Here is a 27846-nt window from a genome sequence, read left to right as displayed (position 1 = left end):
TCTGTGTTTGAGATCAGTTTGGCCATTATTTCCTAGTTGATATCTTCGGGAAGTTACACCTTGTCTGTGATTTGCCCTTCCTGACGTTGGGTGGCACCAGGATCAGCACTATCATCTCCATCAGCTTCTTCAGCTGCACTTGGAGCTGAATGGCCCAAACCAAGCACCAAAATGTTGTTTTCAGGAGAGTTAGACAAAGCAGAGATGGCTGCCTGAAGACGTTAGCTACAACTGTCCCTGAGGCACTGGTGGCATTGGCACTGGGAGACCAAGCCATACCTCAAGAGGAAGAACTGGGATTTCTTTAACCCTCCTGAGATGACACAGCAATGTACCCTTCATGGGGCTCAGATAATTTTTCCCTTCCGAGTTTTACTTGCAGACCTGGTCTTCTCCGTACCTCTCCTCTCTCTGGAAAATCATTGTCCCATTGAGCCCAGCAGGTCAAAGGACTCAGATCTCTCTTGGCACCCACTCACAGCTCATCACTGTTTCCATTCCCTCCCAAATTAGCAGCACAAGCAAAGCTGGGAGTTGTGCTCCAAGTCCACCAGCTGCGGGATAATCAGATGTGAACAAAGAAATGCCGTGTTTCCTGGGCTGGCATCTCCCAGCAGTTCAGCCTGCTCTTTGTGGGGTTAGAAAGCACAGTGCTATTTAAGGCACTTTAATTTCTGTTCTTCAGTAATTTCATGTTCATTGGAAAACAACTTTCTAATTTTGCAGTGCCACACAAAAAGCACAGACGGAACAGATTTGACAGCTGCTCTCTTGGACAGCCTGTAAAAAGCAGGAAAAAGCAATAATTTTACCACTGAGTCTTCCATTAGTGTGGTGTTCTCCATTCCTCAGCACAGATCTTTGCCATTAAGGAGATTTTTGCGGCTCTGTCCTTGCAGGTGGACAAGCACCTCCGCTCTAGTAAAGCAATTCTTTGAGGCTGATGGATTATGTGATGGGCATATTGAGAAGAAAAGTGTAGGACAGGACTCATGGAAGTTAATTTAAAAGTAAATGGTACTAAATGGTACTAAATGCTACTGAAGTATGATTAAGCAAAGTAGAGATCTGATCTCTGAAATCGGTTTCAAGGCAGTTTGGCATCTCGTTGATGTATTTTAAATACTCATTGTAGCTTTAAGTATCTTAAAAACTTCACATCTACGAAAGGCAGACAAAAACACAGATGACAATTTGTCCTGAATGAATCAGGTAAATCAGAGTCACTGTCCTTAAAGTTAGCCTGATTTTTGGTTAAGTGTGTGTGTTCCCAGTGCTACGTCATTCAACCTTTCTCACCCAGCAGTGTTTCACTGGTAGGAATGGGAGGTGTTTCCCAGGCACTTTTAGGGCAACTTCCTCATGATCAAATATTTGGATAGCTCTCCTTTGAAATTCTATCCAGATTTCATATTATCTACCACGACTGCTTGCTTTTGCTCAGTCAGGCATGCCCTTGGAGACCTTGAAGACCTTGAGGATGCTATTTGCATGAATGTCACTGCAGTTGAGGGGCAAGTGTTGGACAGCCTGTTTCTAAGTCTTTCCAAAGTCTTGTAAAACCGGTAGAAACTGGTTCCAGCTGGAGAATTTAACAGTTGGGCTGCTGGGAAGGTCTGGAAAGCTTTTTGTCCCTCTTCATTTTGCTTTGAAGTTCAAAGCAGCCATTGGGGTGACTGGAGAAGGAGCCAGAGAATTTCGGTGCATAAGAGGGGAAGAGGAGGCCAAATATGCCACAGTTTTGTGTTTCCAAGGACGGAACATCATTTATATTGGATTCAGGAGATGTAAGACAGTATCAGCTTTCACAAGAGATAGTTTGGGATTCTGATGTAAAAGAACAAGCATCTAGTTGTCAAGGTTAGTTTATTAACCAGACAGGAACAGGGCTCCTTGCAGACTGCACGTTGGAAGATAAAATGTGGGGACAAACTCGGCACAAAAAGCTCATCAGAGGCAGCAAGATATGCCTTAAATTAACATACCAGATTACTTATCCAGTAAAAGGCATAATTAATCGAAGTCACACAAGCACACAGGAACTGGGATAGCAGAATAAATCACTGGTGTAACTCATCAGTGTGTGGTGAAATGGAGATGATCAGGCTCTCCATTAGAATCATAGAATGGCTGAAATTGTAGAGGACCTTAAAGACCATCCATTTCCAACCCCCTGCTGCATGCAGCGTCACTCACCAGCTCATTTGCTCAGGGCCCCATCCAGCCTGGCCTTGAATGCCTCCAGGGATGGGGCATCCAGTTTCTCTGGGCAGCTGTGCCAGTGCCTCACCACCCTCTGAGCAAAGAATTTCTTCCTAATATTTAACCTAAATTTCCCTTCTTCTAGTTAAAACCATCCCTCCCTGCCCTATTACTATTAGACTGTATAACAAGTTGGTCCCAATCCTCCTTATAAGCTGCTCTCAAGTACTGGAAGGCCACGATGAGGTCTCCCTGGAGCCTTCTCTTCTCCCTTCTTGTATTCTCTCTATGCTGCCAAAAACCCTCTCAGAGCAGGATATCTTGTTTAGCATTTAGCTATGCTAGATTCGTTTTTCCACCTGATTGATGCTACCACAATTTTTGTGCAGTTAAACCTAAGCCACGTATGTAAATGAGGGAGCAATGGACTGAGTCGGCCCAGTACCACTCACAGGCTCCTCTGGGCCTCAGTGTCGAAGCTCAGCCTCATCTCTCTTCTCTCTTTCCACAGCCTGAAGAAGAAGAAGCTCTTCACCCTCTTCAACACCTTAATTTTTTTCCTGGTCAAGGAAAAAGCTCCACATGAGCTGGTGGTGCTGGCTGAAGGAAAGGAGACGGTTTCTCCTTCCTGCCTAAACTCTACTGGGCCACATCTCATGGGCTGTTTCAGGTTGTAAAGTCACAGCCCGTGACTTCTGCTGATTCTGTGGTTTCACTTCATTTGAAAACAGCTTCAAATGTTTAAATGTGATTTAAACAGTTCACAGTGTGGTTAGCTCTCACCTCACCTTTGATTCAGATGGGGCTATTTAAAATGTATTTAAGTAAGAGAGAGTAAAATGCCCCTAAAATGGTTCTACTTTCATCTGATGTGTACCAAGCAAGGAGAGTGAACAGCAATCCCATATGCCTGCTGTGTCCCTTTTGAAAGCAGCTCAGGGTTTGCACGGGGCTGCCAGCAGTCACTGCTGCAGAAGTGAGCTATCCCAGCAGAAACTCAGCCATGAATGAAGCACATGAGCACTGTGTGCTCCTACAGTCATTGGTGCTGACCTGAGGCCTGGGGGGAAGGAGGGGGAGGGCCTGAAGGATGGAGTGAGAGCAGCCACCCTTTGCACATCTACACAAGATTCCAGAGGGATGTGGAACCATTCCTTCCTTCCACCACATCCTTGAGGAACCACTGGCCTGCTAGAACCCAACAGGATTTTGCTTGCAAATCTCTAAGATAAAATATTGTTATTCAACAGCTGTTTTCTCCATCTGAGGGCAATCTGAAGTTAAACCTTCCGTTTCTATTTCAGCATGCAGAGGGTCAGCTCATGGATACCATTAACAGTGGTAAAATTGGACTGAAAAGACACCCAGTCAAACCACTGTGTATGTGTCAGGATGAGATTTCTCCTCTCTGGCTACAGTTTACTGCTAAGTCATAGAAGCAGAGAATCAGAGAATCAGAGAATCAGAGAATCAGAGAATCAGAGAATGGCTTGGGTTGGAAGAGACCTCAAGGATCATCAAGTTCCAACCCTCCTGTTGCATACAGGGCCATCAACCTCTATATCTAATGCTAGACGAGGCTGCCCAGGGCCCCATCCAACCTGGCCTTGAACACATCCAGGGATGGGGCATCCACAGCCTCTCTGGGCAGCCTGTTCCAAAGTCTCCACTCTTGCAGGGAAATGAAACAACTAGGAGTAAAGACCTTTTTGCCACTATTAAGCATCATCTTATGGTATTAAATTAACATTTTAAGCACCAATTTCCAATCCTTCATATACACTTCTGCACTGCAGTGCTTAGCTTCAAAATGCTCTGTGGCTTTGGGCATCTTTCAGCATCAAGGAGGGCCTGTGTGCAATAGCAGACACGTGGGGAGGGAGCCTCAGAGGGCAGTGCAGAGAAAGGAGCTTTTATGGGGAGCTGGGGTGTGCTGGGAAACGGAGCTGGGTTTGGATGATGACCTCCAGCAAGGGCTTTGAGCAGACATCCTGGAGGAGATCCTAGGGTGTTCATTATGTGCAGAAAATCAGAGTTAAGACCCCGTGGCCATGCCTTTTAACCTTCATCTGCCATATAGACTCGATCTAAAAAGAAAAATTTCGATGTGCCCTACAGGGGACCAAGGAGAGACTTGACCCACATATAACCCACAATGACAGCATCTGGTCTAAGGTGTCTAAATCTGTGCTGAAAAGAGTATTCTGGGGTGAAGGGATTAAAGCAACCCTGAGTGCTTCCCAAAACCTTTTCCTGCTGCCCAGTGCTCTGATATAACCAGACGGGTGCTGGGGTTGGACTCCAGAGGAGAAGACTGGGGGCTGCCCCATAGTGAGGCAGCACATCTCAGGGAGCTGGCCGGTGACTCACGCCTTCTGGAAGGGGAATGGTTGCTGCAAAAGGCCTCTGTGTTTCCAGCGGGGTCAGTCACTCCTGAGTCATGCAGAAGCAACACCAGAGGGGTGGAAAAAAACGTTCATGCAGCCATTCCCCAGCAGGGCGGGTGGCAAAGTGCTGTCGTCTGTTGGAGGGCGGAGGACAGGGAGAAAGGGAGAAGCTGGATGAGGGGGGAGAGAGAAAGAACAGAAGGAGGTTGTCTCCTCCGAAAGCCAAAAAAGTATGTCTGTGTGCTACATAAATAAATCCTAGTTTTCTATCCCTAGTGGCTTGCTGTGTGGAAATAAGAGCCTTTTGCTGTGCCTGGCTGATGGGCCCAGGGGGTTCCCAGTGCTGGCAAGGGATCCAGAGCAACAAATGCTCCTTAGAGGCATCCGCTGTGCCAGGACAAAGACTGGGAGAGCTGCAATGGCCACATCCACCCATGGTCCGCTTCTCCTGCCCAATGCAGAGCCAAATCTTCCTGCCCAACAGCTGGAAACCCCAGATGTTGAGCAACCTTAGCATCACCAGGGAAAGGACAGAACTCCCCTCATATATATTGAGATTCATCACCACATAGGAAGAGGAACTATCTACTCCAGCTCACCTGCACAGGAAAATTACCAGTTTGATAATTATTATTTCATCCTTGTAACACTCCAGCAAAATTGCTAGAGGCTGTTGATTTGGCTTGCAGAATGGGGCTGCTTGAAGAGATATGGGGTCATGCATAGGAGCTCGGGGTCTTTTGAACCTCACTACACAACAGATCGGTGCAGCACTGTCCTGAGAGCAACCTCCCTGCTCGCTCTCTGCATGGCTGCAGCTCCACACTGGGTGGTTGATGTATCCCAGCACAGTCAGCAGCTTTCTCAGTGCTGGCTAAAGCAAGCAGTGAGCTAAAGGGAAAAAATGGTCTGAGTCCAAGCTTTGGAGAGCTGTGGATTACAGGCAGCCCACCACTAAAGTAAATCTTGCCTTTCATTGCACTCACTGGCCTGTATCCGTGTTCGCAGTGCCTCCAAACCACATCGGGCTGAGCACTGCGTTGCGAGTAGCTCACAGCATGGGTCACCACTGGTTTTACAGTGGACTGAGCCAGTAAGTCAAGTAGAGTCAAACCTGCCATGCAACAACAGTTGGGTGTCAGCATCTAGGTGTTGTTTTGGCAAGATTCTGTTAAAGGCAGTGTGTTTTTCCCCAAACTTTAGCTGGGAAATAGATGTGCTTAAAAAGCCCAGGAGGTGCAAGACTTAATCCTCTTGCACCTTTTCTCTGCAGTGCTGAATACAAAATGGCACATCTGAATGGGATTCAGGGCCCACATCTGCCAGCCTTGCCCCGGTGGTGCCGAATGAGGGCACAAAGATTTTAGAGGGCTTCGTTCTACCACTACTACCACATCTTGAGCCTCCCTTTTCCTGCTTCCGAAGGAGGAAGGATGGTTTGCTTCAGTTGGTGGAGTTGGGGTCAAACTTCCTTTCAACCAAGAAGTTGACTACCAAAAGATCTGCTCAATCTATCCAACAACTTTATGAAAACTTAGAAGTCATCGCATTGCTTTCCAGAATCTGCAGGGAGTTTGACACAGCAGCACACAGCTGTAGGCTCCCAGATAAAGGTATTTTTGGCCCCTTTAGAGGTAACCGAGCACCTGGGGACTGCTCTTCTCAGAGCCTAAAAGAGGATAGGATCACTCAGGCAAGATCTTATGGAGACCACAGACAGCAGCAGCAGAGAAATGCTGACCCGGTGAACACAGATACAGGCACATACCATGTAAATATACACTTTTTTTCCACTTCTCCAATTTCATGACATTAGATAAAGGCACCAAACAGGGCTCGGCAGGTAGGCTAGCAAATCCCATACCACGGAAAATGGGGATGTCTGGAGGTTTGACATCTTTTTTCCATTAGGATTGTTGTAATTCTGGCACTGAGATGAGCTGAGGGCATCAGTTCCCTGATTATGGGGAAAATACAAGTTAGACAGCACAGCAGTTGGAGAAAAATCCAACAATAGCCCTTGTCTGAGGGGAGATTGGTTTTCCTGCCTGCTCCCATTAGCACAGTTGGTTTGCAACCGCACACTGCTACCACCTATCAGGTCTCCTTCTTGATAAAAAGTCAACACTTGCAAGACTGACAGGTCCGTTCCTTTGCCATTTGGAGCTCACAAAAACCAAGGGAAATTAATATTTATCTTGAAAGTATTTATTACTTTGGGATATGGTCCACAAACTGTGGAGGAAACCATCTGAAATAATATCAGTGAGCTAGCAGACACGTATTGCAAACGGATTTTTACTTTCACGTGTAAAGCATGAACTGTGAGGGGCTCAGGGAGAGAGGAGCAGTGGCTGAGAAAGCAAAGCAGCCCCGTGCCCTCAATATCCCACCCATCACTTCCCTGCTTCTGCAGCTTCATCTCAGCTACCAGCCCTGGCTATAAGGATTGTCACCATTGTGATTGATAGGACAAGGGGAAATGGTTTCAAACTCCAAGAGTAGAGATTTAGGTTGGATATAAGGAAGAAGTGTTTTACAGTGAGGGTGGTGAGGCACTGACACAGATTGCCCAGAGGTGTGGTGGATGCCCTTCCCTGGAGATATTCAAGGTCAGGCTGGACTGGGCTCTGAGCAACCTAATCTAGGTGTGCTAATCCCTGTTCATTGTGGGGAAGTTGGACTGGGTGATCTTTAAAGGTTCCATCCAATTCTAAGGTTTCTATGAATAGATGATTCTTAGCCAAGCTTGCAGGCTTTTATATGTGCATATGCAAGGATAAATGCCTGCAAACCCCACAAATCAAGGCTGTCCTTAGGAACTGGATCCATTCAGAGTGTTTCCCACTTTGAATACCATCTCTACACCATCTGCTTGGAACTGAGTGGAAAAAGCAAAGAAGCCACCTGAAAACTTCACCAAAAGCTGGATGGGAAGTTACAGGCTTGACATGGAGGCACACCAAAAGTGAAAATTTCCGCATTAAAAATGTCTCAAGGAAGTTTCACAGAAATGTTTGGGTGTTTTTCTTCCTGCCCTCCCCAGACTTGTTTCATGGAGTGCACGTCACAAGGCAGCACAGAAGCTCCACTGTCCTATTGTATTTTGAGTATCAGCCAATATTCAGTACTGAATTAAAACACCTTTTTTAATGTCAAGCTTTCACTACGTGGAAGCCAAGAGACGTGTCGAAACAATGACGTTATTCAAAATGCCTGGGGAATTCTGTCTCTTTGGCTCGGAAACGTGAAATTTATTTTTAGGCAAAAAGAAGGCTGTTTTTGGAAAGGTCAGGAGAAAGCACAACTGTCAGATGCTGAGGTTGGCTGAATGGCTCCTTCTTGTTGAGCTACCCAGCTGTGAGGATGGGGCAGAAAGGCAGATGGCTCAGTCCCTGCTAGGAGAAAAGCCTGGATTAGCCTTCTAAACAAGGCCAGAAATGGACTCCGGGAATGAAATTGGAAAGACTGAGCCACTTCATATTAAATAAATACTAAAATGGATCTGACATTTTAAATACTTTTCCAGTTGAGAGCACCCATTATTTTGGTGTGCGTTCCTGCCTCATTTGTCCCCATCCCCATGGGGACACACACGTGGGACCTGTCCTGTAAATTTGAGCCGTTTAAACACAAAGAAAAAAAGTAACAGGCAGCAAATTCCAATAACCTGATATTCACGTCCTTAACTGTAGAAATCTGTGTGGGAGAAAATGCTCTCAAAGATGTAGACTGAGATGTGGATATTGCTGGAGATTTTCTTTCCACAAGGGATAAGGAAAACAAAGAGCCCAATAAGGGTAAATGCTGTCATCCAGCTGTCTTCATGTGCATAGTTAAGGTGACTGTGTCTCCCAGTAGGAGAACTTAAGGATCTAGGGGAAAAGTATGGCCTTTCCCTACCACACAGTTCCTTTGGATCTTTCCCTGCGAATTTCAGAAGGAATGTCCAGAAGAGATTACAAGAGAAGCACAGACCACTGAGTACCATGGGAGTTTACCAAACCAGTTCCTATGCTCTTGCTCTACTCAAGGTCATTGAAGTCCTATTCCTTCTTAGACCACAGACAATACTCTGATTTGCATCTTCAGGCTGGAGAGATGTAGAAGTGAGATACGTGAGAGCACTGGGATTTTTAAACAAGATTTTCTGGTCTCCTCTTCTGGCAGTCCCAATGAGTGGCTGATGTCGGTCTTTGCTGGAGCTGAAGAAAGTCTTCATCAGTATTCAGCCCGCAGCTCTGCTTTGGGTGCAACTGATAAAGAACAACTTGTGCCATCTTCTTCAAGACCCAGAATGAACATTTGTCAAGGGCTGGGAAGACTCATCAAGTCAGAGAGGTCACCCAAGCATACAACTGCAAGGGACTGCAGGGACATGTGCATGGAAAGGAAGTCCAAAAACACTAGACTAACCTGAGGCAAAAATGTCACTTCTCTGGGGTATAACAACTGCATCTTCTTTCCATGACAGGCTAATTTCAGCATGGCCAAGCTGTCTCTCCCCATCTCTCACCACCAAAAAAAAAATTATTACAAAGACTCTTTGCAGTTCATGTTGCTCTCGTTAACTCTGGCCTAGGTGCATGGAAGACTAAAAAAGCAGTCAGAAAGTCATGTGTGATTATGAGTTTCCAAAGGACATTCTGGAAACTGAAGGTGTGGTCTCATCTGCTGGGCAATGCTGGGCAACCACGCCACAGCTCAGCCTTGGATGGAGTGACTAAAAGCTGGGGTTGGTGAGGCAGAAGAGATTCTTAGCACCAAGTAAGGGGTGTTGACGTACACATTGACTTAAAAATACTAAAACTTGTAAAGGACCCCACCCAACAGAAAGAGGGAAAAAAGGGGGCTACAAGCTAGACCAGAACATCTGACAGTGGTCTCAAAAGCCCTGAGACATACAGCCCCTTTCTTACTTCAGTGCTTGATGCTGCTCTGGCGCCTCTGAGTGCTGGGGAAAGCCAGAATTCAGGAAGCAAGATGTTAAAGGCTTGTTATACACATTATATAGCCCTGAACACTTCCTAGTGCTCTGTATGTTGATCCAGGAGAGAAGTATGCAGCATTGGCTCTCTCCGCTTGCCTTTCTATAGAGCTGAGGAGGTTGTGGTGCTCTTTGGCTTAATCTGAGAAGGGGGCACTGGAGGAAATGTTTGTGATTACCTACACAATAAAGCTGGGGGTGGAGAAGAGCTCATGGGAAACATTTTGTGCTAAGAGATAACTTGCACAGATGGTACAAGTCTGAAGAACCGCAGCGTCCCTGGTGAGATGCATGACTGAAGACATCATGCAAGGATCCGGGTGTTTTTTGGATGAGTTTCTGGAAAAGCACCAAACCCTGCAACCTCCCACTGCAGTCAGCAGGGCTGGAGCTGCCCTATAGCCAGCTTGGAAAAAAACACCAGGCTGCTTCGTTTAATTTTGCGCAGTGAGAGCAGGCAGGTACCAGAGACACTTGCCAGGGCAGGGATTTCCTTTGAGACTGTTGAAGGATGCAGAAGTGCTGTGAGCAACACACACAAACAGCTCTGAGAGGAGCTCTTGGAGTCCCTAATCCCAAACTCGGCGCTAGTTCAGACCACCAGCTTCCTTTGGACAAGCCATGGGGCGACAGCCAAACTCTCATCAGCTCCCTCTGAGTTTGAGTTGAGGCATACTGGAGAAATTTGCCTTGTGCTTTAAGTGGAATTTAATAGAGCGTGCCAAGAAGCTGATGCGTGGCTACTAATGCCTAATAACCCAGTGGTGTATTAGCAGCACACCGTGCCAGCTGTCAACACAATAAATGGGAGGGGATGCTGTTTAGAAAGAGCTGAGCCCTCTAAGCAAAACGTGCATTCTTTTTCCTCCAATAAACTCTGCAGATAAGCAAAGCTACTGCTCATAAATCAGTTTTCCAAGTGCATAAAGCTATTAAAATATGCACAGTGTTAAGAAGCCATCTATGAACAAAGACTGCCCGGATCAGTCCTTGATGCTGTAGGAAAGCCTAAGATGGTCAGAGCTTGAAAGCATTGAAGCCATGGGGCAGCTCTTGGTGTAACTCTGCTGCAGGGGACAGCAATAAGGCATGCTGGCTTTCAGGCTGTCCTTACAGCAACTCTGCTGTTTTCAGAGATGGAGAGGAAAACAGGGGAGAACATGAACATCCATTTAAATCTAACCTAGATTTCCTAACTGATCTCCTGAGATGTTTTAAATAGTGTCCAGAAACTTGTTATTTACGCTGTGTAATAAAGCTGACACCCTCAAGCCTTTCTGGAGCACCAATCAAGCCAACAGCCCAGCCACATCCTGGCACAGAGTTAAATCCCAGCCCACTGGGATCAATAGAAACTTTACCACAGCTTTCAGTAGTATCCAGTTGGCCCATGAAGTCACTGACTGTTAACCCAGAAGTTATCTGCAGTCGAAATAGCCACTTGCTATGAAACACTTCCTCACCTGGTGTCTTTACAATACACACTGTAGCATGGTGACATCTTCTGGGGAGCACCCTCTCCTTGTAAAGGCTATGGAGGGAGCCAGGGACAGCATCCTAACTTCAGTGCTTTACATCATACTTTTAAGTCAGGAGCACCAAACTGATCAATACTTTAGTTTCCAAAAACAGAAGTAAAATAACAAAAGCAGCCAAAGCTCTACAAGCCCTTTGTATCAACTGCCCTGTTTTAATCCCCGGGGCATTTAACTGGTGACTCAGAGCCTGTAAGAAGAAAAGGGTCCTGATGTGATCTGTTTTACAGCTCTAAACCCGTGAGGTACAACGGTCAGCGTGGTCTTACACCAACATGAAGCTATTGAGATAGCTAGAACTGTTAGCCAAGCTGCAGTGAGGTCAGTAATACAGAACGCCTGTTAAAGTAACACAGAAAACAGGAGTTGTCCCCGCTGAGGATACAGCGTTTGCAGTGTTAGTGTGCAGAGCTGGATTTGGCTCAGGGGCTGTTGCTGTCACATTGGCTTTAGGACAGTTATTCTGCTTCCAAACACAGCAAGCTGTGAAGTTGGAAGTTTCTCCCTAGCAGATGTGATGTCTAGCATATTTAAGCACCTTCACATAAATGACTCTCATGCAAAACAGTCTCCAGTGTGGCAAGAGTAACTCTTAGGCAGTAAACTGAGCTCCTGTGAGCTGATGGAGTCTGAGTTCACCTACAGAGACCCACGTGAGGTGGGTTTTTCCTGCTTCAAAGGGGTTGAAGCAGCAGGATGATAGCCTAAAAGCAGCAGTAAGAGCTAAGAAAATCTGTATTTGCAGACACAGATGTTTCCCACCAGGAAGATTATGGCTTCAAGGTGCGCCAGGGAAGGTTCAGGCTGGACATTAGGAAATACTTCTTCTCTGAAAGAGTGGTCAGGCACTGGAATGGGCTGCCCAGAGAGGTGGTGGAGTCACTGACCCTGGAGGTGTTCAAGGAACCATGAGGGACATGGTTTAGTGAGAACCATTGGTGATGGATGGATGGTTGGACTGGGTGATCCTGTGGGTCTTTTCCAACCTTGGTGATTCTATGATTCTAAGATGCAGTCCTGGTGTGTTCTCTCTTTGCAGGCATTTGATACTGAAAACAAAGCTGAAAGACAGCCACCAGGCAAGTATCTGTAATAGAAGTGAGGAGAAGGCATGGGGGCTGTGGGCTCTAGAAGCGGGCAGAGCCTGATAGTCCATTTGCAGTCATTGACAGCACTTTATCCTCCCTCACAAGGCCTCACTTGGCTGTAGGTGCATCAACAGCAGCTAAAGACACACAGGGGAGAAAAATCCTTCCTTTGGCTCTTCTCTCCCTGCTATAAAAGGCTCGGAAAAATGAGTATGTTAGCAAGCTTAATGAGTTACCACGTATCAGCTGAGCCAGGGTGACCGCACTGAGGACACAGTCAACAGCAAACTCAAGATAAGACACATTAGCTCAAGCCTCAGCGATAGAGATTTAAACTAATCCATTTAACCTTGAATTTGCAGCAGGTAAGGAGCATACTTGTGAATAATTGCTGTGCCTCACCCTACGAATGTTGAACTGGGACAATAGGTCTGCTTAGCCTAAACTTTGATTTCAGAGTGGTGTTGGCTGAGAGACTGTTCTGAGTCCAAATTCTGCCTCACAGTTCAAGAAGGTCAAAACAAGGATTGAAAAGTCAGACTGGCCCACAAGGACAGTTCAGCCTCCAGCAGTACTCACTGCAGATGGAGCATCACAAGAACTTCTCTCAGCAACGCATTGTTCAGTGACATATGTAATTAGATGATGATCATCTTAAATCATAAGTATACTCCAGTGAAATGACATCTACATCAGTGCCTTTGTTCTGACACAGTAAGACTTTCAAAGTAAACTGGAAGGAATTCAGGCCAACAGCTTCACAGAAGACACTCCCATATTTTGTAGCCGACGATCTCCAGCGCTGCTGTATAAGCAGGCAGAAATCACCACCTGTTTATGCATAAATAAGATTAAAAAAAACAAGCAGATGGTGATTTAATCCCCAACTCCATCCCCAGTTGACCTCACATTACACAAAATGAGGAACATGCCCTGCTTTAAGCCTTTGCTTATATGGGAAAAGTCTTCAGGATTGAGTGTCTACAAGGACAAAGTACTGCTCTTCCAAAAATACTTACAGTAGTTCAGTGACATCACTCTGTAAAGGGAAACAGCCACCTTTAAGTACTGTCTACAACTAACATGGCTTCACCAAGGGCAAGTCCTGCCTGACCAACCTACCAGCCTTCTATGATGGCATAACTGCATCATTAGTCAAGGGAAGAGCCATGACATCAACTATCTGGATTTCAATAAAGCCTTTGATAACAGTCCCTCACAACATCCTTCTCTCCAAATTGGAAAGGTATGGACTTCATGGGCGAACTGATCAATGGATGAGGAACTGGTTGTGAGATTGTAGCCAGAGTGTGGTGGCCAATGGCTCAGTGTTCAGATGGACACAGTGGTGTCCCTCAGGAGTCAGTACTGGCACTGGTGATGTTTAATATCTTCATCAATGATATCGACAGTGGGATTGAATGCAACCTTAGCAAGTTTGTGGATGACACCAAGCTGTGTGTTATGGCTGACATACCCAACAGATGGGATGACATTCAGAGAGGCCTAGACAGGCTTGAGTAGTGGGTCCAGGTGCAACTCATGAGGTTCAACAGATGCAATTGCAAGGTCTTGCATGGGGGTTGTGGCAACCCCCACTGACAGTACAAGATGGGAAGCATAAGGATACAGCACAGCCCTACCAAAGAGGAATTCAGTGTACTGGTGGATGGCAAGCCGGACATGAGCCAGCAATGTGCCCTCACAGCCCACAAAACCAACCGTATCCTGAGCTGCATCCAAGGAAGTGTGGCCTGCAGGTCAAGGAGTGAAGTGGTCTACTCTGTGCTGGTGAGACTTCACCTGGAATACTGCATCCACATGCGAAGTCCTGAGCACAGAAGGGATGTGGATACAGTGGAGCACATCCATAGGAGGACCACAAAAAGGATCCAAGGGATGGAATACCTCCCCTGCAAGGAAAGGTTGAAAGAGTGGGGGCTGCTCAGGCTGGAGAAGGCTTTGAGGGAGACCTGACAGCAGCCTTTCAGTAACTAAAGGAGGGGCTTTATGAAAGAAGGGGACAGGCTTTAGCAGGGTTTGTTGCAATAAGACAGGGCTAAATGGTTTCAAACTAAAAGAGCGCAGATTTAAACTGGGAAATTTAAACTGGCTATCAGGAAAAAGGCTTTACAATAAGGGTGGTAAAGCACTGGAACAGGTTGCTCAGTCCCTGGAGACATTCAAGGTCAGGCTGAACAGGGCTCTGAGCACCTGAACTAGCTGTAGGTGTCCCTGTTCCTTGCAGGGGAGTTGGACTAGATGACCTTTAAAGGTCTCTTTCAACTCAAAATGACTTTGATGATCACAGGTCAGGCATTCAGCTGTGTCAAGCAACAACTGAATGTGCACAGGGAAAGTGAAACACTCAGGCTCAGTACCTCAAGCTATCTGATTTGAGTGATGAAGAAGCAAACAGCTGCTCATTCCCCTTCACCCAGCCATCATTTGAGTTGGTCTCCTCTGAAACACATGGCTTACCTAACGTGCTGAGTTTAGTTATTTTGCCTCTGGAGCAGTAATATCCATGATCCACAGCCATTCCATCTCTAACCCTACCAAACAGTGCAAAAGAGGAGGAAGACAGCTAGAACTTTAGATGCTACTTAAGTACCTTTAAAAACATGCCTTATGCATGCAATATTTCCATGGGGCTCTTTGCCACAACAAACCTACCTTCCTGCTCAAAGGTTTTCTACTGTGGAAGAATCTCAGTAAGGCCCTAGAGCACACAGAAGCACATCACTAGGACTACCTCATGTTCCTGTAACACGAGGAATGTGTCACACGTAACACACATCTACCCCATGTTCCAGAACAACAAGACACCTCACTCTCTTAATCTTTTTAATTTTATCACTAGCTCTCTGCATTTATATTCTTACCACTGAATCATCTGCTATTCCAAGTGTCCTAGTCTTTAGCAGAAAGCCAGCTCACTCCATTTCTATCCCAAGTGACAAGTTATCAACTAAATCTGCCATAGGAAACAAAGGAATTTTTTCTTGTTTAGGAAAATACTCCACCATCTTACATAGTCCTTCTGGTTGAAAGAAGGAACAGCTCAACCAACCACTTTAAGAGCATTTCAGACTTCTTGGCACGGATACCGTTCCCACTTCCACTTTCCTATGTATGAAGAAAACCAGAAAAAAAGAAATCCAAACACGTTACACTTAACACGAGCCAAATTCTTGATTATTTGTTTGAAAATTCAAAGCAGAGGGATGGATCTGATCACGGCGCTTCCATTATCAAATAACACAGTAGATTATGCTTTCCCCAGGTTGCAGAAGACAGGTCCAAATCCACCAGCTAAGCCCCTAAGCAACTGGCTGGTCACTGTGCCATTGGTGCAGATGCATCCTTTTCCAGCCACGGCCACATTTTCAAAGATAACAGCTCCAAGGGGCACAATACTTGAACCACTTCTGTGACTGTTCACTAGCCTGCTACAATCAAAATAAGACCTGCAGCTTAAACAAGTCTAGCTCACTTTGCCTGAATGGATTAGAGGGCAATCACATGAGCAGCTTGGACAGCAGAGCTGAGTGTAATGCCTGCAGCAGCTGAAGGAGAGCTCACACATTATCTTCAGTGCTTAATGCATATGGAAAGAATCAGGTTCCTTATACAAAACAAAAAAATACAGCTTCACCTTCCACTCTTGCAGCAAAACAGCAATGGTCAGGCAGTCCATTTAAAGGGATGGAGACTATTTTGGACACAAGTGTTCAGGCTTTTCTGACACTGGATATTTGAGCATTTTGTTGATGCTGCAGTATCTCTTTAAACTCCTAGGTCTAAATGCCTAACATCCTAATCAGTACTTAATAGAGAATGACATGCAACTTTAAAGACAGCTTTTAGACAGGTTTCGAAATAGGCATTATTGTTCAAATCTGTACTAAGTCAATGCTATTTCAGATTACCTTTAATATAAATAAAAACTTAACTAACTTGATTTTCCTGACTGTATTAAGTTTTACATAGTAAAAAACTCAAGCAATTCGATAGGAACAACATGAAGTTCTGTATGAAGGCAGCGTAATAAGTTTTGCCTAACAAAAAATACAGTCTTATCAGATATTTCCAAGCTCCATGTTTTCAGTAAGTGCATACTTTGTACTGATGTTTCACAGTTCACATGTTCATATGAAAGTTTCAGAGATCTGGATTCCAGTTCAGGGTTTATTTGTATAAAAAATATATTATAATGGAAAAAAAGCATTAAAAGTTCTCAACTATATAAAATTACAAATATATTTTCATAAAAGCAACTTTAAATTAAAATTCAAGCTATATTTTAAAGTAAAATATAGCTGGAAAATTTAAGTTATCTGATTCCAGCTGCTGCAAAGTAACAACACTGATGTTTGCCAGTTAAATACTTGTAGGAGTTTACAGAGGTTGTGTTCAGAAGGTGAATATCTTGGGTAACAAAGTTATCAGACAAAGGCAGCAGTTCTCCATGACTGATGTCATATATCCCTCAGATGACATCCACAGGCAAACGGTGCCAAAGATTCATTTCACATACCTGGAAATACAAAACAAGAACAACTATAAAGTCTGTATTTAGTAAGACTGCTAAAGACAGGCACAACTATTCTTTAAGTGTTTTTTTTAAGAAGTAATATGAAAGCCAAAAGGTTAACACAAGAATTCAAGTCTACTATTGCTCTAATAGTTGTATTACGCTTCAAAAAGCAGCTGCAAAAGTCTGTGAACCTCAAAGCATATAAACAGTGACTCCTCAGAAAAAAAAAAGTGAAATATCAGATGGAAATTAGACTTTCCTAGAACTACAGTGTATGATAAAGACGGCAGGCACACCACTGTGAAACAACTGATCCTGTAAGTGAGACTCTGCTGAGATAGTCAGAGGTTTGCTTTGTTGATAAGAACAGCATAGCAAGTTGAAATCCCTGGCCTCACTTTAGATGTGCTTTGCAAGGAGGCAGTGAAGCCAACGTACTGTAACCAGCCCCTTCAGAGTTAGCTGTATCTTGCACAACTGTGTTGCAGCTAAGTCAAATTTGGAGATTTGTAGTGAACAAAAATCCCCAAACCTGCAAACTCAGAAGTTTCTCAGAAAAGCAATCAGTCAATTAAGTTTAACTGGTGAGGACAGTTAGCTCAAGCATACATATAAGACAAAAAATAAAAATCAGGAAGCTAGAAATATCTTAATCCTGGTTTCAGTTCCAAGATAGGGAAGGAGGAAGCTTGTAAGGACAGCTCTCTTGAGTTAAAACCAAGACAGGTGGTTGTGGCTTCAAGAATTATGGGGAAGAGAAAATACTTCCATGAATACAAGAAACCCAGTTCATAGCTTTTGAACACGTGGCTCTGTAGGTTTAGTCCTATGTTCTGCTGTTTTGGGTTCTACGTGCCAGGGGAAAAAACCACACAGTATCACACCTCAAACAGCACAGGAAGACAAAGAACAGGCAGAATATATGGTGGGGAACAAGGTACTAGGTTGGCTTCTTTGTTTTGTTCACCCACAGTCCTCTCAAATCATAACAAAGAACTCAGTAGAACAACTGGAATACACAACTTCCACCAATACACTGGCTTTCATCACCCCGTGACTGTGATCAGTGACAAAGCAATAAGCAGCCTACTAAACACCTACTTACTTGCTAGTGTCCTGTCCAGATCAGCTATGAATTCTTCCAACTCTTTTGTGTCTCCAAGTTTTGCTGCATATTAGGAAGGGATAGTCAGTATTTAGATGTGACAAAAGAAACTGCTGGAACGACACAATCCCCCCCAGTCATTTTTAGTGGCATCAAATCTGCTCTGGATTGCTTTTGGAGAAGTTGATGGTTGCTGCAGTGTCCAAATATACCTTCTTCTCTAAGAATGCATAACTGAAAACTAAAGTTTTTAATCTTTTTGACAAAGGCAAGCCAAACCTGTTTAGCTTCCTTTAAAAGAAGATGCTGATGAAGTGGGGGAAAAAGCTGTAGGTCAACTCTGCTTGGAACAGCAAGGCCAACCTTGCTACCGTGGAATGCTTGTTACTGTGTTCAGGGATTGCATTCATGGCCTTACCCTACTCAACTAGCTCCTAGTCCTGCTCAAATCCAAACCTCACATGGTTTGCTATATGTTAGATCCTATGATTAAGGTCCACACACATTCAGTTTAAATCCAAGCATTTACTCAAATTTCCACTGCTGAGAACATCACCGGTTCCATTCAGTCTAGTTTTATTTCAAGTGGCTTCCTTATCTCACTTCTGTGGTCTATTCCAGGGTGGTCCCAACTCCTACCTCCTCATCAGGAAGAAAGTCTTGACCTCATGTGTAACTCCTGGCCAAGTATTAACTGAGTAGTACCAGTTTAACTGAAACACTTAACTCCCTACTTCTTATTAACTATGACACATTTCTCCCTAGTATCATGGTAATTAGTAAAAGAACATTCTATTTGTTACTTGCAACCAGTCACAAATTGCAGCCCCACATCTAAGCTAAGCATTTCTGTACACAGATGGGACACTCAGGCTACTTAGATGCTTAAGTTAGACTTGTTAATTCTAAAGTGAGTATTCTGCAAGCAGTACCACAGATTTGATCAACCAAAGAACTTCCTGTAGCTGGGCACTTCAAAACCAAAAGCTACTGAATAACCTGTGAAGAAGCATGGATGCCCTATGACACTGTGTTGATCATAAGCAGCAGTAATACTTGCACTTGTAGTGTGCTTATCAGAAATCCTTGTTTTTGAATGAAAGCAAAACTAAGAGTCAATGCATGAACATATATCTTTGCCCAGAGGAAGAAGCCTATACAGTTAAGAATTCAGAAGAAACACTAAGGATTTAAGTTTACCTTTACAAGGAGTTACTGATGGAGATGGCAAGCTTGGAGTAGATGCAGTTGGAGAGTTAAGTTTTTCATCACTGAGGCTGAAACTGCTCCTGTAGAGTGAATCTGCACCTGTTTAAAAAAAAAAAAAGTTTCATTTCAAGTTAAAAATAGCACCACCTCAGATTTTGCAATAGGGTTAAATGAAAAACCAGAAGGTTTCTCACATGGGCTTCAAAGTCTGTAGTATTGAAGCTTACAGACTTTAAAGCCAGAGGGGTGAGTAAGTTACCTATTGTTTGAAGACTGTTGTTCCCACACCTACTGTTTAAAAGTAAGTAGTCCTGAGCCCTTTCCTTGCCTCCTGGAAAGGAAAGCATCAGCTTCCCCTGCACTTAGCATCATCTATTAATGGCTTCAAGCTGCACCAGGGAAGGTTCAGGCTGGACGGTAGGAAATACTACTTCTCTGAAAGGGTGGTCAGGCACTGGGATGGGCTGCCCAGAGAGGTGGTGGAGTCACCGACCCTGGAGGTGTTCAAGGAACGTTTGGACGTTGTGTTGAGGGACATGGTTTAGTGAGAACCATTGGTGAGGGGTGGATGGCTGGACTGGATGATCCTGTGGGTCTTTTCCAACCTTAGCGATTCTATGATTCTATGATCTAGGGGGTACTACAGCAATTATCCTATACCTAAGTTAAATCTCACAAGGCCAGAACGATTCACAGTATCCTGGGAAATTTCAGTTACCAGAACTTTTCAAAAGTTATTTAAAAAGATAATTATAAGAGCTCTGGGAGAGAAACAGTTCCTCAGAAGCACTGTTATTATATAAGACATAATTATATCATTTGCTGTCGCAATAACATACAGAAAAACACAGCGCCTCATTAAGAACAGAAATACTTACCTGGCCAACTGTCTGCTGCAACACACACTGCAGATGCTTACATGAGGAGCTTCACCCTGGAAGGAATCTCTATCTCTCTATATCTCTATCTCTCTATATAAGAGAGGAAGATCTTCCAGGGTGAAGCTCCTCATGTAAGCATTTGCAGTGTGTGTATATACACACACACACACACACTATATATATATATATATATATATATATATATATATATATATATATATATATATATATATATATATATATATATTAGGCTATCACAGTATTATCATACCTTGCACAGTTCCCTCTGCTACCAGCTCAGCTCCTGCTACAAGTGCATGTGCTACCCACAGCACTGCGCAAACAAAATGACATCTGGGATTATGGCTTGGCCAAGCCAGCTGTTGGTATTTCTGGTGCAGAAGTGGGATGATGCTTCATACTAACTTTTCATCACTATCTCCGCAGCTTCACTCCTAAATGCCTGTTCTCTCTAAACTGAGAGGATCAGAAGCAGTCTACTCAAAACTTCTGGCAGATTTGAGGAATACGAGGCAGAACTGTGAGAGCTTTAGGAAGAAAAAAACACTGGAAAAAAGACATAGATGCTTTTCAAAGCAGCTCCTAAAAAGATTAACTAACCAGCATAAGAGGTGAAAAAGGGAACCTGACCCTGCTCTGCATCATCATCTTCTCAACAGCACTGTACAATGAAATGAACCCTAGCACATTAGTGGGTTACAAGTAATAGTTAAAGATATGACAAATCTCTTCCTGAAACTGAGCAACTTTCAACTAAAACCACATCAGTTTTTAGCCAAAATAAAAACCCTATTGAACAAAGAACTCAGAACGGAAAACTTTAACAGGGATAAAAACCCTGCCATTATGAAAAAGCCAAATAACACCTCACACAAACAGGGCAATAGCCAAGAATACTACCCAATGAAGCACCAACAGAACAGAGCAAGGATGAAACACATGTCTGAGGTAACATTTGGGAAGGACAGACTGTGAATTTTCAAGGGATTTATTTTAAATGTTTGGTGAACTAATAAATAAGCCAGAGAACAAAAGCTACGAAGCTGAGTATACTTTTACTGCAAAGCCCATGCTACTACTATCCAGGCACCAGATGTAGTGATGCTGGGAAGCTATTACATACCAGTGCTTCTCAGGCATTACATCCAAAGCTCCAGTTGCTTTTACCTATGGCTGAAATAAAGGCTTCTTTTTGCGAACTCCTGTGAAGGCAACTCAAGATTTCCATTTAAGTTGACCTCAAACTATTCATACATGTTTATTTACATCCACACACACATACCTGAATTCATCGTCTTGATTCCTCTTGTATTTTTCTCTGTAGTCCTTCTAGAAGCACTTGAAAGTACTGACTACTGACCTCACAATGTATTAAAACCAGGAAAAGGTGAAAAGCTTTCATAGAACAGAGTTACACTCGGATGGGCTGTAAAATTAAACCATTTCAAGCAAATATGGCTATTTATCTTCCACAAAAAGCAGAGTGATATTTTAGGTGGTGCCTTTGGCTTATGCTTGCTACCAAGCAGCAGAGATTTTGGAGCTGGGAATATCAACTTTATAAACAAAAAACTAACAGTGCTTTGTTTTCAAATTCCTGAGGTACCCACAGTGCAAAACCACCAGCTCTGTAAGTTGTGTAAGCTCTGGGGCAGGCAGCTCTGGGAAAAAGGACACTGCAGTCCTGCCACAGCCCAGGCTCACTCACTTGCCTTCAATAAGGGGCCCTGGAAGACTTCCACTGCCATACAAATACAACATCCCCTGCAACTTAATAGCTGGAGGCGGATGCCAAGGATCTCACTGCTGCTGCCCTTCCTCATCCAACTCCTTCCCTCCCTCTGTGATGCAAGTTCATCTTGCATTCATTCCTTAATGGTTTTGGCTTTGCAGTTGGATTCTACTGCCTGTGCGCACGTACAAACGATGTCTCTTTGAACTGTCTTCTTCTTCTTCAAAAAAAAAAGACCTTAAAATCTGATAGTTAAGCAACTGAGTTGATTTACATGAGCTAAACTAAGCCAATAGAGGCAAAATTAGGGGGTTGCAACAGATATGGGTGTATTTTACTTTGGCAACGTAATCTGTAGTTAGCATTGACCTTTGGTGTTCCAGTATATAAATAAACCCCAAAAAGAGCAACACTGCAATACCATGAAAGCATAGCATGTTCCCATGACGTGAACAACTGGAAGGTTCTGGACAGTAACTAACTGAAGGAGGAAAGCCTCAAACGTTGTCTGTTTGAAAAATGAAACAGAAGAGATCAGCTGTCTGATTTCTTTGATATTACGTTATTTATAGAACCATAAAATATTCAGCACTTAATGAATAGACTGCACAATTAATTGCGAGTCAGAACACAGATACTGGCTACAAATAAAATATCTGGATTTGAATGCAACCCACAGAAGTGAGAAATATTCACCACACAGAGCTCACTTCCCAGCATGCATGTTGCAGCCCTCAAGGAGGGCGATTGCTTGATCACAATCACGCTTACATTTCATCGCATCGTTTTGCTGCCTTCTGCCCAGCCATCAACCATCTGTTACAGCACAGCCACTGGAATCTCACACCTCTCATCATCAACGTGTGTAGGCTGAACAATGTAAGAGGTTTGAGATCACACAGCTAACAGTCAGAAGGAGATGATCTTGGAAGCCTGAAATTCGGACGTGCAAGCTCAACTTCTCATTTTTTCAAAGCTTACCATCCTATTCCTCCATCATGCTTACTACTGGTGAGGCAGTACTGCCAGCTCCAGTCATCCCCTTCCTAAGGTTTCCTTTCTGAAGGGCAGGAAAGAAACAGGTATGCTAGAGAGACAAGAACAGGAAAGCTTACCAAGAAGCACAGTTCTCATTAAATTGCAATACCTGGCCAGAAGCATGTGTGCCTGACACCCCCTTGATTTTCTTTCCCTTAAGCATGTCAGTAACTTCAAACATTATTCAGATAATTTTTGTCCAGAGAGGTTGTGGATGCCCCATCCCTGGAGGTGTTCAAGGCCAGGTTTTGGATGTGGTCCAGGGCAGCCTGAGCTGGTGTTAGATATGGAGGTTGGTGGCCCTGCCTGCAGCAGGGAGGGCTTGGAGCTTGATGATCCTTGAGGTCCCTTCCGACCTAAGCCACTATGATTATCACCCAAATCAAAAACTCACTCCTCTTTGTTCTGTCTCTCAGAGCAGCTCACAGCAGATGCCCACAGGAATTCAGAGGTGGTACAGATGCAGGAATAAATAAACCACCAGGTTCTAGCAATGCTCAGATCAACACATTTTTTTAAGACAGCTGTAGTTTCTTAACATGTAAGAGTGCCTTGAGGATGCCTCCCCTCCCCCCCAAGCCTCATGATTTTATCCAGCTACTTTTTGAATACATAAGCTTTTAACATCCACAACACCTTAAGGCAATGTAGTTTACAGTTTAACTATGCAATGTGTGGTGACATAGCTCTTATTTGAGTCTTGCTGGTTTAATTTTCTTTTCTTATACTGGGCGAGGTCGCAGTCACTCTCCTGATGTCATTGGGATGTTCTGGAAGACAGCTTGTCCCCACCCAAGCCATCTCATCTTTAGGCTGGCAGCTCAGTCTAGTCAGTCATTTGGAAACTATTTCATCTCTTCACTCATTCCTGTCGTCTCTCTGTAACTTCTCTACATACTGCAATAGATCACATACGTACACTGGCTCCTCAGGATGAGTGCTGCAGTACTAACAGTGGATGAAGCTTCAGCTCCAGAGAAAGCCATCAGTCCAACCCCACAGACTTCCATGCATGTAACTGTGACTGCCTGCACCATGCCGGGCACTGCACGTTAACCAAAGTGATGTGGCCCCTGAAACTTACACCTGCTCAGCTTTGAATTAAAGAATTAAGTGCTCCAGATGCACTCATGGTCTTTCACTGCGTTTAAAAGCCAGGAGGTATTGGTCAGAAAGCATTTACGTGCCCCTAAAAATAGCTATGCACTGCAGGCTATATCAGTGCAGGAACTGAATTGACACATTTTATTTCGCAGCGCTGTTTAATAGGCAGACTGAAAGCCAAACCTGTTTCAGAAAAAAATTGCATCTGTAGCTGATGTCTGAACACTTCAGACTATACCATCAAATTATGGTTTGGCTTCTGGATGTTACTGAAGCTTTGGCAGAACGACAAAGCCTTTTTCTTCTCAACCTCCTACAATATCCCTCTCTGTTTATTACCGTAAGCCTAAAAATCAACTGTCCTGATATTAATATATGTACTGTAAAGCAAAATATATCAAGTGGACACAGAACTTGCACAGGCAAGCCTCTACTCTTCCACAGGATCATCCTAATTGGAAGGAACTCCCAAGGACCATTAGTCCCAACTCCTGGCTCCACACAGGGCCACCCCAACAACAAACCCTGTGTCTGAGAGCAGCGTCCAAACACTCCTTGAACACCAGCGGCTCAGGGCTGTGCCCACTGCCCTGTGCAGGCTGTTCCATGCCAACCACCCTCTACTGAAGAACCTTTCCTTAAGGCCCAACCTGACCGTCCCCAGTACAGCTCCAGGCTCTTTTCTCAGGTCTTAAGCTTATCCCAGCACACAAGCAGCAAAGGATACCTGTAAAGTCTGTACATTCTGCTGTATTTACGCTAGCAGATTCTAACTAGGCTGCACACTCTAATCCAAATCCTATTTTATCACAATGAAAATACATAGTAAAAAACAAAGATATCCCTCAACTCAGAGGCTTCTGCATAATCAATAACCTGGAGCGTGAAGCTGCCATTCTTTCAGTTGAATTCATCAAAGTCTAAACAGAATGGGTATTCATCCAAGAACGTCTGCTGGACCGAACCCCCAGTTGCATCGTGGTTTCCAGCAGTGACTCCATCAGCTGTTGTGGTTAATGTAACACTCATGTGCCAAGCAATAACATCATTGTTAACATCTGCACATGCTAGCACTTTCATTACCGTAAGATCTAGAGTCTGGTGTGTTACATGTAATGCTTAACCACAGCCAAGACAGACCTTGTCCAAAGATCATCTAATCAAACAAGACTAGATGAGGGAGAGCCAAGCACTATCACACCCACTTTTCAAAGTGGCATCTTCAATCTTTTTTTTTTTTTTTCCCCCTCTTCTCCTTAAGAGGTCAGGATATGTAATAGGAATTTTTCCATTATGCTTTTGGTGCCAGCTTCCCCAAGAAGAGATTTTTAAAATAAGATAAAATAAAAAAATAAAAAAGCACACACAACCCCCACAAAGCACTATTTGCAGGCTTAACTGCATTGAAAAAACAATCTTTTGTAAATCGTTCTCTTTACGTTAAATGGAATCACCCTCATGGCAGAAGCCCCAGGAGAGTCCTTTCCTTACCATACTGTAAAACAGCATTTTTATGACCATTTGCTATCAGTTACTAGCTTCTAGGAGAGTAAAATTTTAAACCAACTCAAGTGCCCTGAAATTGAGTTACAACTTAAAATGCCCTCCCTCACTCCCCCCCCCCCCCCCCCCACACACACTCATCCTCCACTCAAAGATATCACCATGGGAGTGGCAGAAAGATGTAAAGCCTAACCTTCAGCCACTCCACATCAGCAGAGATGAGATCAGTACTACGTCTTCTTGTTGGGAAACTAAAATGTAACAGTCAGAACTGCTCTGTAAATACATGACAAGATATTCTTGGAATAGTCTGCAGCACTGGATAACAAGATTTTCCAGAGACGGAGTCTTCATGAGCAAGACCATAACCCAAACTATCTGCAGATAACCTTGTTGGCATTTCTTTTGCCTTATTACAGATGCACTGCAATAGCTTGCTCTTTCAGCCCAGTTTCTCCTTGATCCTGAAGTGATGTTTAACCCACATGTTACCAAGGGAATAGCGAGCTCATGAATTCAGCACTGCACTTGTGCTACAGGACAGGGACCAAATGAAAGGCAGCCCCAGGGAAAAAACTTCAGTCTGAATGGAAAGAGCCTGGGTAAGTAGAAAACTCCCTACACCTATTCTTGAAAGAGCCACAGGGAGCATGGCTGGATTACATCAGACACTGGAGCCTGTTTTGTACAAGGAGCTCTCCATAAATCTGCAGTCCCTCTCCAATCCTACTCTTGCTTCAAAAGAAGTTGCCTGCCCTGAATGAAGCTTTTTGCAAGTGTTTCACTGGGACTTTTCTGAGAAAGGAGGAAAGCGGACTGATATTCTTTTCCTTTTCCTGTAAATATACCCTCTTATGGTTGAGGCAGCTGGATCCTAATAGGTCTCTTAGTGCACATCAGCACCCAGAAAACTTCCAGTTCCTCCACAGCCATTCCCATTAGACAGCACTAAGGGAGGAACTCAAGTACGTATCAGGACTTGGCACAAGACAAGTTCCTAAGTGAAGACCCTTTAGGACTTCATACAGAGCCAACCCCTTTGTACTGTGCTATCCCACTGATGTCTTCAGTCGGAATCAGTTCACCTCTGTGACAAGTTATCGTTTCCCAGATCTTCCTGAAAATCCTATCTGCTGATTTACAAGAGCACACAGTCTCTCACTTGGTCTTCTGCCTTGTCAGAAGAACACCTCTGTTTTCCCCAGAACACTTCTCCTTTCAGGGCAATTTTGAGCACTGTTCAAGATGCAAGTACTGTGAGTCACAGTAAATACATTAACTACACACAGTCTTCTTCCACAGATACAAACTAAGTTCTTGATGCTGTTTTCTTGGGGTTTTCTGCTGTTGGTTTGCACTTCACCCCCTCACTTTCCCAACAGTAGAGCATTTCCCCAGACAGAGACTCTTGAAGCTATCAATTTAAGTGCCCCTTGTTTCCCATAGGAGTACAAGAGCGGATAGCATGTTACAGCACTGCAGACTGCACAAGAATTAGTAACAGAGCAGTATTATTGATATTAATAACAGGCTTAGTCCTGCTCACATACTTCACATCAGCTTGATTCAGTTGAGACCGGCCGCAGCTTCTGTCCCCTCAGCCATCCAAACGGAGGGTGCCCCACCTAAACTGGGCATTCCCTTCTAGACCTCCCTCAGACGGAGGCTTACAAGGGACAGTTCACCAGCTACGCTGGGAAGCAGCACCGATCTGCATGCTATCATATGATAATCCACTGCATCTTCACCGACCAAAAGTAACTCTAGGGCAGTTCTCTGCGTAGCCTGCCGGTGCACCCAAACGCAAGTACAGACAGACCGACCCACACTCACTCTCGGAGTCGCTGAGGCCGCTGCCGTCGCTGACGCTGGCGCTGCTCCGCCGCTTCATGCGCTCCAGGTGCTCGCCGTAGTGGAAGCGGCTCCGGCCGGCGGGGCAGGCGAAGTCCTCCAGCACCGCCTCGAACTCGCCCAGCGCCTCCGCCAGCCCGCCCGCCTCCTCCGGCAACGCCGCGGGGCGCCGGCCGCCGGCTGAGGGGGAAAAAAAAGCGGCGGCTGAGCGAACCGCTGCCTGAGAAGACCCGAGCCCTTCCTCCTCCCGCCGCGGTCCCGCCGCTACCCCTCAGCCCTACCTTGGCCCGCCGGACGCTGCACTTGAGGCGGCTTCATGGCGGCTACCCCGCCGCTGCCGGTCCGGCCCCGCCGCCGCCGCCTCTTATAGCCCGCCCGGGCCGGGGGCTGAGGGGAGGGAGCGGGAGGCGGCGCTGCCCGCTGCTGGGGGGAAGGCGGGCGGTGCAGGTGCGCCGCGAGGCCGAGGGCCGGGTGCCCTTTTTGAGGGGTATAACACCGCAGCCTGAGTGGATTTCGCAGCCAGATGCTGGAAGAGCTGACTGGGAAGGAGCAGCGGTTCCTACTTGCTCGGCGATAAAGATGTTTTGTGTTCCTGGAGCTTCAAGGATGAGCCCAGCACAGACACCGCTTTAATCACTCTCCACAAGCGCTGGGTGCTTGCTC

General features: G+C 44.8%; 1 protein-coding gene across 2 annotated transcripts; it reads right to left on the bottom strand.

The window, feature by feature from the left end:
- Window positions 1–16376: 16376 nt before the first annotated feature.
- RGCC (regulator of cell cycle) lies at window positions 16377–27522 on the bottom strand. Of its 2 annotated transcripts, XM_417029.8 has the most exons (5): window positions 27465–27522; window positions 27166–27363; window positions 19045–19152; window positions 17845–17907; window positions 16377–16739 (listed from the first exon to the last, which is right to left on the bottom strand). In XM_417029.8, exons 1-5 carry the CDS (start codon window positions 27499–27501, stop codon window positions 16732–16734), a joined length of 414 nt encoding a protein of 137 aa, XP_417029.1. In that variant the 5' UTR covers window positions 27502–27522; the 3' UTR covers window positions 16377–16731. The 2 variants fall into 2 exon arrangements, with proteins under 2 accessions (XP_417029.1, XP_015132217.1); XM_015276731.4 differs by lacking the exon at window positions 17845–17907.
- Window positions 27523–27846: the final 324 nt, after the last annotated feature.

Source organism: Gallus gallus, chromosome 1 (genome assembly GCF_016699485.2).
Source record: "Gallus gallus isolate bGalGal1 chromosome 1, bGalGal1.mat.broiler.GRCg7b, whole genome shotgun sequence".
NCBI lineage: Eukaryota > Metazoa > Chordata > Aves > Galliformes > Phasianidae > Gallus > Gallus gallus.
The sequence above is the reverse complement of the archived record's forward strand: the minus strand, read 5'-3'. Positions and strand labels throughout refer to the sequence as shown.

What these genes read in the sequence shown, in the direction of transcription:
- RGCC (XM_417029.8), bottom strand. Translation starts at nt 27,501, where the DNA reads ATGAAGCCGCCTCAAGTGCAGCGTCCGGCGGGCCAAG. An exon ending in GCAGCGTCCGGCGGGCCAAG is followed by an intron (nt 27,364 to 27,464) that starts GTAGGGCTGAGG and finishes TTTCCCCCTCAG; the next exon opens with CCGGCGGCCGGCGCCCCGCG. An exon ending in CGGCCTCAGCGACTCCGAGA is followed by an intron (nt 19,153 to 27,165) that starts GTGAGTGTGGGT and finishes TTTTTTAAACAG; the next exon opens with GTGCAGATTCACTCTACAGG.